Source organism: Armigeres subalbatus, chromosome 3 (genome assembly GCF_024139115.2).
Source record: "Armigeres subalbatus isolate Guangzhou_Male chromosome 3, GZ_Asu_2, whole genome shotgun sequence".
NCBI classification, from domain to species: Eukaryota; Metazoa; Arthropoda; class Insecta; order Diptera; family Culicidae; genus Armigeres; species Armigeres subalbatus.
Window position 1 is genome coordinate 277055938 of NC_085141.1, and position 11779 is coordinate 277067716.

General features: G+C 39.6%; 2 protein-coding genes and 1 long non-coding RNA gene across 3 annotated transcripts; 1 reads left to right on the forward strand and 2 right to left on the reverse strand.

Moving 5' to 3' along the window:
* Positions 1–2768: 2768 nt before the first annotated feature.
* On the reverse strand, positions 2769–3539 carry LOC134219942 (uncharacterized). Its single transcript, XR_009981721.1, has 3 exons — positions 3414–3539; positions 3135–3356; positions 2769–3073 (listed from the first exon to the last, which is right to left on the reverse strand). It is a non-coding gene; the product is annotated as an uncharacterized LOC134219942 (long non-coding RNA).
* Positions 3540–5531: 1992 nt separating this feature from the next.
* On the forward strand, positions 5532–6635 carry LOC134219943 (ubiquinone biosynthesis O-methyltransferase, mitochondrial-like). Its single transcript, XM_062698847.1, has 2 exons — positions 5532–5748; positions 5808–6635. Exons 1-2 carry the CDS (start codon positions 5666–5668, stop codon positions 6601–6603), a joined length of 879 nt encoding a protein of 292 aa, XP_062554831.1. The 5' UTR covers positions 5532–5665; the 3' UTR covers positions 6604–6635.
* On the reverse strand, positions 6623–8027 carry LOC134219944 (M-phase phosphoprotein 6-like). The gene is made up of 2 exons (XM_062698848.1): positions 7789–8027; positions 6623–7035 (listed from the first exon to the last, which is right to left on the reverse strand). The coding sequence occupies exons 1-2, from the start codon at positions 7896–7898 to the stop codon at positions 6663–6665; spliced, it is 483 nt and encodes a 160-aa protein (XP_062554832.1). The 5' UTR covers positions 7899–8027; the 3' UTR covers positions 6623–6662.
* Positions 8028–11779: the final 3752 nt, after the last annotated feature.

Sequence of the window (11779 nt, forward strand, 5' to 3'; positions counted from 1 at the left end):
ATTCTATGAATGTTAGTGTCATTCTATCGATTGAAATGGCTTATTGTTTGCTGTATAAAAATGTAAATAAAAGGTTTACAAACAAAATAAAAATATGTTGGAGATCAGAAAACCAAGCTCTTTATGTTAAACTATGAAAGACCTCATATTTTTCTCCGCTAAACAACCCAATTTGAGCCCACCCACACGTAAAAAAATTAAAGTTATTTATTATTAAGATTTCTAATACTTTTTTGCCAAAGCAGGCACCTAATGATATATCCTTCCGGGACCAAAGACCGAATTCGCCATTTCAGGATTGGCAATCCCATGCCTTTGTTCACAAGCCGGCATTCAACATTGGAATTTTGCCGTTTAAATGGTTTCAACTAGGAAATTACAAGACATATTTCGTTTGTCATTACGATGTCGATATTATTGACTCAAGTGTAACGCTCAGTGTTGGGAAATGTACATTAAAACACTTTGATTATGCGAATGTTTATCTTTTTTTCAGTCAAATTTCTTGCGCCAAACAAGCCGAAACAGTTTGCCAAAAAAATGTACGCGACATCGTGACATTTATTTTTCCGATGAAGCAAACTGTTTGCTTGCTGCTACGTTAGAGTCGTGCCGGCGCGCGGTCAACATTTGCGTGAGATTTTTTGTTTCGGCTCGTGCGCAGCGCACACAGCATAGAATCTAGTTCAATTACCTGTGGCGCAAAGCCTAGAAGGAGTGCTACCCGTAGGTACTGATTTATTCGTTCTTGTCTCTAAATCAAGCAATTGGTAATGAAATGAATATTTTCCACCAAAAACGGTTATACGTTGTGAAATTATTGTACGAAAACATTAATTGTGGGGAGAGAAAATGGTAAAAGCATGTGCTGACTGTCGTCTGCTTGGCGTGGCTGCTGCTGTGGCTGCCGTGGTTTTGTTTTTATTTTTTTGCATAGAAGAAGGAATGGTAAAAAGAAATGTCAACCATTCCCGTCCCTGGTAACGCTGCATGTTAATATATGCGATCATCGGTTCTCCAGTTAGCCTTGCGAGCAAAGGCATAGGATTGCCAATCCGGAGAAGAAAGCTGGAGAGTTCGATTCTCGGTACGGTCTAAGATGTTTTCGGGTGGGAATTTTCTCGATTCCTTGGGCATAGTGTATCCTTTGTACTTGCCACACAAGATACATACTTATGCAATGGCGGGTGAAGAAAAGCTTTCAATTAATAACTGTGGAAATGTTATATGTTGAAAAGCCGACCATGTTCCAGTTGAAATATAGAGCCATAGAAGAAGAAATTCGATCAGCATCTTCAAATTACTTAGCTCTGAATTTGTGGTTTTGTTTCATGCATTTCCTATTACTGCTGCAGTTTTTAATTCCATTATTATACAGATTTCTCGTAAATCAATTGAGATAGTAATCGATAGCTATAGCAATTTCGTTGTCGTGCTTTTCTCAAATATTGGCCAAATCACACCATATAACAATTCCGGATGTCCGCTACTTATACCCTAGACCATGGTGTGTACTAATACCCTAAAGGTATAAAATGTACATACCGTCGTGCGGGGCTTCTTTTGAAAAATCAGGGGCTACTTTGGACATTTTAAAACAAGAATTATAACGAAAATTACCATAAAATTGTCATTATCACCAATCGGGTGTCTTGTTGATAGTTAGACGGCAACTTTCTGTTACAAATTTGGTATTTTTTCCGTTTAGTTTTTCAAAAAATTAAAAATCCAAAGTAGCCCCCGGAATCAAGAGAAGCCCCGCACGACGGTATTTATATGGAGTGTTAGTAAGTGTTTTAAATAAAGACAGAGTTATTGAACAACATATTTTATTATCTTGTTTTCAATTCAACATTTGTTTAGAGACCCAAATATTTTCATACCGTGTAAATAAGATTTTCATAACGCTGCCTTATGAAATTTCATAAGGATAATCAATGAAAATGTTAGAACAACTTTAAGATAAACATATGCATCATTATGGGCATAGTTCACGCAAGGTTCATTCAGTTCCATAAAGCAACCTTATGATTTTCAATCAATTGTCTTGTGGCCAAATTTCATAAGGTAAGTTAATGAACTTCGAAAGGTTTTTTTCGGCAGTGTATGTATAAGAAAAAACTTATACATTGCATTACCCAAGTAACCGTAAGCATTATATTACTGCTTGATAATGGCCTTATATTGGCATTCAAACTGCTTAAAAGTTAACTAATAGCATTATTCAAGCTTATATGTTCTGTAAAAGCATTGCTAATGCATTGAAGCACAGACAAAATGGCACTATTATTAGCATTATATTCGTCTGTAATGCTTATTTATGGCTATACTTAATGCATAGAAACACTGGTCACTTTAGGTGCATAGATGTTCTAAGCAGGCATTAGGAATGCAAGCCTTGGATCTATTTATAGACATTCAATCATTAGAAACATCCTATATTTATAGACACAAGATTATACTCGTTCTAATTCATAATAACCCAGATAAAGCCACCAAACAGTGATGATTCACGTTTTCGCACACGTTATAAAATGCAATAAAATACATATGTTAACCATTGATTAACTTACATATTGGCATCCATTTATATCCATTTATAATAAAACAGTTTTTTTTTTTCAATCGGTAAATTCCTCATCCATATGTGGGTTTTTGCACAGACATCACCGCAATTCGTCGAGCTTTGTAGATTGGTTTACAACACTATGAGTCATCGGACTTCTTAAATACCAAAAGTTCATTTTGGGAATGAATATATTATAGCCTTTCATCAAGCTTCACGTACACCATGTACAAGAAATTTAAATATATTTATCGATTTTAAAAATTGATAACATTAGTTTCAATGTATCCCGCGTATATATCAACATTAACTCCGCATTTCGGAAAAAAATTTAGGCACAACTCGTCCATATTAGAAGTATCTCGTTGTACAAAGTGACGAAGGGTTGGATCTGAGAGGTTGTATCGGCTGAAAGAGTTCCATAGCTGGAAGTTTACCCATCGCTTTTCGTGGTTTACGTTCAACAATGTCGGAATAATTTTCAAACGATTTATGCTCTTGAAGTTCCTGTGAATAAAAATAAATATTCAACATTGCGTACCTTTTCTAACATTCAAACCAAACTTACATGTGTAGCTGAAACTGGTAAAGCTATTCCGATTTGTATCATTCCGGTGATCGAATGTAACGATCCGTTACCCAAATGCCTTTTTGGGTCAGTTTCACAAATCACAGCTGCTTTCCAGTGCTTCTGTTCTCCATCCGTTTTCAACTATCCACAGCGAAGGTAGCATAAGCAGGAAAACATCACCGTTTTGGATAGCAGGATGTCTATTCGCGGTCATGATACCTATAAAATAACATTGATTTAAACCCCAAATATTTTATTGCATTACGATTAACTTACCGATCGTGCAGCGTTGATAAAAACAGCCCAAAATTATTGAATATTACGTATTTATAAAGAGTCGAGACATAAAATAAATTATGAGCAACTTACGAGATTGTTTATTAAAATACATTTGACGTTTCATCGTTTCGGTTCTATGGCAAAGTTGCCAGTTTTACATTTTAGAATTAAGTAATATTAATATTAAATATTACTTACTTTTTAACTCCAAATAATAAAAGTTAAATTTGTTAATGACATGAGAAGCTTGTCATTAACAAATTTAACTTTTATTTAGCTCATGAATTAATCATATATATATAACAGAATGCAGAAAGAAATAGAAATCATTAGCAAAAATATATGGCTCCATAGTATTTTACCTTTGGAATTTTGAATTCAGGTTATAGTATACCTCCTGGTATACCTATACTGGCAACACAGCTGATCTGAGATTGAAACTAGATTGGCTGAGTTTTATCTGCTATTTTTCATCGGATTCAAACATATCCGATATGGCCCTAGCAGCAGAGACGCACTCCAGCAATACACGATGAAGGACACCGCAGCGCATCGCAGTTCGAGACCCAGAGAAGTAAAAATTCTTAACAATGAATTTAATTCGATTTATAAAGTACGAAAAAGATGGAGGGTACAAATCCTTGTTATGTTTTTTTCTTTTTATTTGTCTTTTACATATAAGTTAACTAAAAATAATTCAAACTAAAAATAGAAATAGAAAATTAAATCATGGCATATGCTTTATAGAAGCATTAGCAGTGCTATGAACGGACTGTCTACTTTGACAGGATTATTCTGCAGCACTATTATAGCTTCAGTGGTGCTATATAAGTGCCATTTATAACCGCATTTTATTGGCACGCTATTTCGCCTTTTGCAGCTTTAAATAAGCATTATATTAGCACACAGAACTGAATGGCTTTAAAAGGCTGCATTATAATGAAATGTAATGCTTCACCAAAGCAATTTTATAATGCTTACGGTTACTTGGGTAGTCACATATATTCCAAAACTTATACTTTTCGTTATTAGCTTTTTGTTATGGGATAGTTCATTAGGTGGCATAATTAAGAGTATAAGTATTTTCGAATGGTTTTTTGCCATAACATACACACTTAGCTCATTTTACAGTATTCGGTAAATTTTACCGAAATCTCAACCGCTGAACTGTTCGGTAAATTAATTTACAGATTTTTTGTAATTTTTTCCATTGCTCAACTGTCAAAATCACCGAAAATCAGTAAAATAATTTACCGAAAAGTTCAGCGGTTGAGATTTCGGTAAAATTTTACCGAAGTCGGCGATTTATTTTAAGTGTGTATAAGGTTATTTTTGTACGTGCACGCAATCCAACACCACTGATGGATGCAGTGAATCTTCTTCTTTCCTTAAATGGCGCTGGATTGCATGGGTGGGAACAAATAAGTCCACCAGCGACTTGAGAAGCTCTTGTTTGCAAAAGCAGTTTCGCCCTTTTGAAATATTGATGCCGATTTTTTTTACAAAAAAAGTTATGGGCCAAACACAATGGATACGTTTGGCCCATTACGCCCAAATAGCAATCAGTCCAGAAATATTGCAGTTTGCGTTGATATCGCCAAATGCATGAAGATGCAACAAACTTGCAAAAGATCTTGCATACAGTGTTGCTGTACATTTTGTCATTCAAGAAGATTATATGATAATCGATGTTGTAATAATATGTCATGCTATTTAAGCAAAATACAATGTGGCTTTACTCTACATTCAATATATTGTGATAGAGAGTTCATTTTTCTTGGAAAAGCATGATGAAACTAATAAATAAAGCGAAAATAAGTGGAATTGTTTGATAAATGTTCCCAAAACAAAATGAAAAACATTTTAGCACCACTGCCCCGATGTACACATCGAACCAAAACTAAAGTAAATCCGATGATTAACACGCTTAAAATGGACACATCAGCATGTATTTTGACAGCTCGTTCCTGTGCAAGTTGCTTGCAGGTTGTCTGCAATGCTAATTTTCGTTGCAAATTGCAATACTTAATTTTAAGTACTTTTAGACTTGATTTTGGGTAGTTTGGTTTCTTAGTGTATATACTAGTACTTCAATAATAACCGATTCAAATTTGATGAAGTTTTGACATCTCATCTCAAAAACAAACCAAAAGAAAGTGCGATTATAAATATTTTGGTTTTCAAGTTTTTCAAAAGCAAAGCAATTTTCAATAACATAACACTTTTACATTTCCGTATTTTGCCGAATAATGTTGATGTCAGGATTTCCAAAAATGCTTCCTATGATAGTACTTAAACCATATCGAGCAACTGGCTTGTTATCATTTAAAAAGTGAGTTAAAATTTTATTTATTGATTATTATCGTTGACCGGCTTTATCGTTGAATATAGACATCTTACTCAACAAACGACATCTCGTTTAGAGCCTCCGCCGAATGTGGACCAAAGAGAAGTGGACACTCTTGCTAAATTAGCCGAAGAATGGTGGAATCCAACAGGGCCGCTGAAAGGACTACATTCGATGAATTCTCTCCGGGTTCCATTGGTTCGAGATGGACTTATTGCGACAAGCGTGGTTCCACAGGAGCAAATCCGATCACCTCAAGTGCTCAGAGGAATTGATATTCTAGAGGTCGGCTGTGGAGGTGGTATTCTAACGGAAGCTCTGGCAAGAATTCATGCCAACGTAGTTGGAGTTGATCCCGGAGAGAAACTCATTAGTGTGGCAAAGGAACACGCGACACGGGATCAAAAAATATCTGGGAGAATTAAATATTCGGTTGAAACTGTTGAAGACCATGCACAGAAGAATGTAGAAAAGTACGATGCTGTGATTGTGTCGGAGGTGCTGGAACACGTCAACGATAAAGCAGCGTTTTTGGAGCATTGCGTGATGGCGTTGAAACCGGGTGGATCTATTTTTGTAACGACGCTGAACAAAACGACTGCTTCTTGGGTGGGAGGGATATTGGCGGCGGAGTACATTCTGAAGCTGGTTCCGGAAAATACGCATGATTGGGAAAAGTTTATTGCACCGCTGGATGTACAACGGATTTTGAAAACATTTAACTGTACAACTATTTTGATGCACGGAATGACGTACGAATTTTGGAAAAATAGTTGGTCCTGGTGTAAACGAACGGACATAAACTATGCCGTTCAAGCTGTGAAGTTAGTCGAAAATTGAAAATACAAAAAGCGATTGCTTGTAGTTCCTAATTATTGTTTTATTCGGCCAACGTTTCTCTACTCATCGTCATCCCTCGGCTTCTCCATTCTTTTGATGTTGAGCGGCAATATACTGGATTGCCGTTTGCCACCCTTTTCGTACTTCTTCTTCATCGACTTCATGACGCTGGTGTAAAACTGGGCCATCTCCTCGTCAGGAACATCCTTGCGCATTTTTTGTCTCTCGGCTTCGGCCGCCCGCTCTCGCTCAATCTGCTCGGCCAAATCTTTGTTTTTCTCAAGCTCAATGAGACGCTCAATTTCCGGGTTCATTCCGCCATAACTTACTCGCCCTTCGATCAGGTCTTCGCATGGGACGTAGCTGGTTTCGATTATATATTTGGATGACTCATGCAGCATTTTGTCGGTGAATTCATTGGAGTATAGAGCCCTGAGTGAGAGAATTAAATTGGTTTAATGGTTTATGAATGGGCTGTTCTAACAAATAGGAAAAATCTTTTGAGGAGGTTGTTGACTTCATACTTTTTCATTTTGTTTAGCTCAATAAACATTATTACTAGTAGGGTCATTTGCCAATTATTGCACACCTAAGGAAACAGCCAATATATTTCATATGTCTGAGACAAATAGAACCACTATTTTCATAATAGTAATAGTTTGTAACTATAGTAATAGTTATGTTATTGTCTATTTATTGTCGATACAGATGAAATCAAGAACATGTATGAACTTGTCTCAACTACGTCGCTCGACTGAAATGTCGCTGGTCGCTGGTGACCCTTTCCAGTTGCTCCAGCGACGCAGGCAAATTTAATGCGTCGCCGCAGCACCAAACTGGAAAGCGCTCGCTGGTTGAGCGACGTTCCAGCGATGACTCGCATAGACAATAACGAGTTTACATCTTTGTATCAGGTCAAGGAGAATTTAGGAATAGGAATAGGAAAATTTACATTTTATTTGAAAACAAGACATAGCACACACAAATTAAAAGAAAACTATAATTAAACTCTAACAGTACAATTTATTGTGGTTTATTAGCGAGATGAAAATCTGGTGGTTGAACCTTTATTCAGACCAAGGAAGTTTGTATACAAATTCGGTGATCTATCTATTCAAAGCTAATAAATTTTAGAATAGAAATCAAAATTATTTAAAATTATGCTCTTGAATGTTTCTAACTCACCTCCCTTCGGCATCATCCTTTTCCTTTTCAAGCTTTTCTCTGGTTCGAGTCATAAATTTCATTTCCAAAATACCTTTCGAAAGTTTCACTTTATTCATTTTATTACTCATTTTGGTCAAACTACTAAATTTACTGGCAAACCTATGGAAAAATGTATCTGAATTCCAAAAAATCGCAATAAATTAACCAAAATGTAAAAGCGTGACAATGACATCAAAAACAAAAATCTCGCGTAACATTTGAAAAGGGCCTACAGCCAAAACGTAAACATTGAGAAAATGCTGTTCGAAAAAATGCATCACAATTTCTATTCCTATTTCTCGGGTTTATGTTATTTTAAGCAGCAAAAACTCCCAAAAGCATATAATAAACACTGTCTATCATCCATAATCTTAATTGCATCGAAAACATGCAAAAATGTGTCGAAATCGTTAAAATAAAATTTTAAGTCTATTTTCATATTTTTCTCCGGAATAGGCCCTCTTGATAAGTCATTCTGCATTTGCTTGTCATTCATAGACCCTTTGTTTATGGCATTTTTCGAAAGTAAACACGGGATAAGGCTTTTCGGGAGGGGAAATTTTCTCTCTCCGAGGTCGGGCCGATGACGGTTCGGAAAAAAAATTCCGTTATCGGCCCGAAATTGGAGAAGGCTTATCCCAGACAGAAAAAAACGAGTGGCTTGGCCGTTTTTTAGGGTGGACCTACACATATTTTGAAAATAACACGTTGTAGGCCCAATCAAAAATTTGTTTTTTCTAAGTAATTTAATTGAAGATGCGGAATATTTTTATACTATTAGTAGCTATTAGAGGATACTATCGAAGGGTGTTAAAATTGAATTTGTTTACTTTTCATTGTAGGCCCTAATCAATTGTTAAGCGAGAAATATTTTTTACATTTTGTTTTGTGTCTCCGAACCGGTTGACCGGGGGGTGATAGTACAATGAACGTACTAGACTACTGCATTTTAACGTAATAGACTTTATCTCGCTTAACATGTGAAAAGAGCGAAAAGAGCCTACACTGAAAGAAGCGGCATGGTAATATTGACCAAATTGAGGTTAAATTAAAAACATTTTACCACTTGCTTTGTGCAGACTACACATAACGTTTGAATCAACCATAACTGCAGTTGATTTTACTATGAAGTCTTTTTTGACATTCCGTCGGGTTGACTGCATATCCCAGGTAACCGTAAGCCTTAAAATAAGCCGTACGTGCGACTATAATGCTAGCACAGAACTAACAAGCTTCATACTGGCTCTGTAATAGCCCTATACAGTAGACGTTCGATAACTGCAAGTCATTTAACTGCAATGCTTTTGAACTGCAATTCGATAGTTGCAACAGTTTTGCAGTTATCGGACCGCTAAACTTCAAACAGATGTCAAACTCAATGACAGTTGCACTGCGCTGCACATTTAGATGCACTTTTATTACATTCATTTCATTTAATTTATTTAGTTAACATCTAAACAGATAACACTGAATCAACAATTTGACGCCACAATACACGGTTCGAGGCCGCATCTCTCTATCCTCGGAAACGCCCCACGCTCGCCAAGTCGTTCTGCACCTGGTGTGCCCATCTCGCTCGCTGCGCTCCACGCCGTCTCGTACTTGCCGGATCGGAAGCGAACACCATCTTTGCAGGGTTGCTGTCCGACATTCTTGCAACATGTCCTGCCCATCGTACCCTTCCGGCTTTAGCTACCTTCTGGATACTGGGTTCGCCGTAGAGTTGGGCGAGCTCATGGTTCATTCTTCGCCGCCACACACCGTCTTCTTGCATACCGCCAAAGATGGTCCTAAGCACCCGTCTCTCGAATATTCCGAGTGCTTGCAAGTCCTCCTCGAGCATTGTCCATGTTTCATGTCCGTAGAGGACAACCGGTCTTATAAGCGTCTTGTACTTGACACATTTGGTGCGGTGGCGAATCTTTTTCGACCGCAGTTTCTTCTGGAGCCCGTAGTAGGCCCGACTTCCACAGATGATGCGCCTTCGTATTTCACGACTAACGTTGTTGTCAGCCGTTAGCAAGGATCCGAGGTAGACGAATTCCTCAACCACCTCGAAGGTATCCCCGTCTATCGTAACACTGCTTCCCAGGCGGACCCTGTCGCGCTCGGTTCCGCCCACAAGCATGTACTTTGTCTTTGACGCATTCACCACCAGTCCAACTTTTGTTGCTTCACGTTTCAGGCGGGTGTACAGTTCTGCCACCTTTGCAAATGTTCGGCCGACAATGTCCATGTCATCCGCGAATCAAATAAATTGACTGGATCTGTTGAAAATCGTACCCCGGCTGTTACACCCGGCTCTCCGCATGACACCTTCTAGCGCAATGTTGAACAACAGGCACGAAAGTCCATCACCTTGTCTTAGTCCCCGGCGCGATTCAAACGAACTGGAGTGTTCGCCCGAAATCTTCACACAGTTTTGCACACCATCCACCGTTGCTTTGATCAGTCTGGTAAGCTTCGCAGGGAAGCTGTTCTCGTCCATAATTTCCCATAGCTCTACGCGGTCTATACTGTCGTATGCCGCCTTGAAATCAACGAACAGATGGTGCGTTGGGACCTGGTATTCACGGCATTTTTGAAGGATTTGCCGTACAGTAAAGATCTGGTCCGTTGTCGAGCGGCCGTCAACGAAGCCTGCTTGATAACTTCCCACGAACTCGTTCACTAATGGTGACAGACGACGGAAGATGATCTGGGATATCACTTTGTAGGCGGCATTAAGGATGGTGATTGCTCGAAAGTTTTCTTGTAGATGGGGCATATAACCCCTTCCTTCCACTCCTCCGGTAGCTGTTCGGTATCCCAGATTCTGACTATCAGTTTGTGCAGGCAAGTGGCCAGCTTTTCCGGGCCCATCTTGATGAGCTCAGCTCCGATACCATCTTTACCAGCTGCTTTATTGGTCTTTAGCTGTTGAATGGCATCCTTAACTTCCCTCAAGGTGGGGGCTGGTTGGCTTCCATCGTCCGCTGAACTGACGTTGTCATTACCTCCGCTGCCTTGACTTTCACTGCCTGTACTCTCAGCGCCATTCAGATGTTCCTCGTAGTGCTGCTTCCGCCTTTCGATCACCACACGTTCGTCCGTCAAGATGCTTCCATCCTTATCCCGGCACATTTCGGCTCGCGGCACGAAGCCTTTGTGGGATGCGTTGAGCATCTGATAGAACTTGCGTGTATTTTGAGAACGGCACAGCTGTTCCATCTCATCGCACTCCGCTTCTTCCAGGCGGCGTTTCTTCTCCTGAAAAAGGCGGGTCTGCTGTCTCCGCTTCCGTCTATAACGTTCCACGTTCTCCCGGGTACCTTGCTGCAGCGCGACCGCCCGTGCTGCGTCCTTCTCCTCCAGAATCTGTCTGCACTCTTCGTCGAACCAATCGTTCCGTCGACTTCGACCCATATACCCGACGTTGTTCTCCGCTGCGTCGTTAATGGCTGCTTTGACTGTATTCCAGCAGTCCTCGAGAGGGGCCCCATCGAGCTCACCCTCTTCCGGCAACGCTGCCTCGAGATGCTGCGCGTATGCAGGGGCGACATCAGGTTGCTTCAGTCGCTCTAGGTCGTACCGCGGCGGTCGTCGGTACCAAACATTGTTGATGACGGATAGTTTTGGACGCAGTTTAACCATCACCAGATAGTGGTCAGAGTCGATGTTAGCGCCACGATATGTCCTGACGTCGATAATGTCGGAGAAGTGCCGTCCATCAATCAGAACGTGGTCGATTTGTGATTCTATCTGCAGTGGTGATCTCCAGGTGTACCGATACGGGAGGCTGTGTTGGAAGTAGGTGCTGCGAATGGCCATATTCTTGGAGGCGGCGAAATCAATTAGTCGTAGGCCGTTTTCGTTCGTCAGCCGGTGAGCACTGAACTTTCCAATAGTCGGTCTAAACTCCTCCTCTTGGCCAACCTGAGCGTTCAAATCTCCTATGATGATTTTGACGTCGTGGCTTGGGCAGCTGTCG

Bases quoted from the DNA above. Each gene is read 5' to 3' on its own strand.
- LOC134219943 (XM_062698847.1), top strand. From the start codon at position 5,666: ATGTTGATGTCAGGATTTCCAAAAATGCTTCCTATGATAGTACTTAAA. The intron at 5,749-5,807 runs GTGAGTTAAAAT...CGTTGAATATAG, and splicing joins GGCTTGTTATCATTTAAAAA to ACATCTTACTCAACAAACGA.
- LOC134219944 (XM_062698848.1), bottom strand. From the start codon at position 7,898: ATGAGTAATAAAATGAATAAAGTGAAACTTTCGAAAGGTATTTTGGAA. The intron at 7,036-7,788 runs GTGAGTTAGAAA...TCTCTCACTCAG, and splicing joins AAGGATGATGCCGAAGGGAG to GGCTCTATACTCCAATGAAT.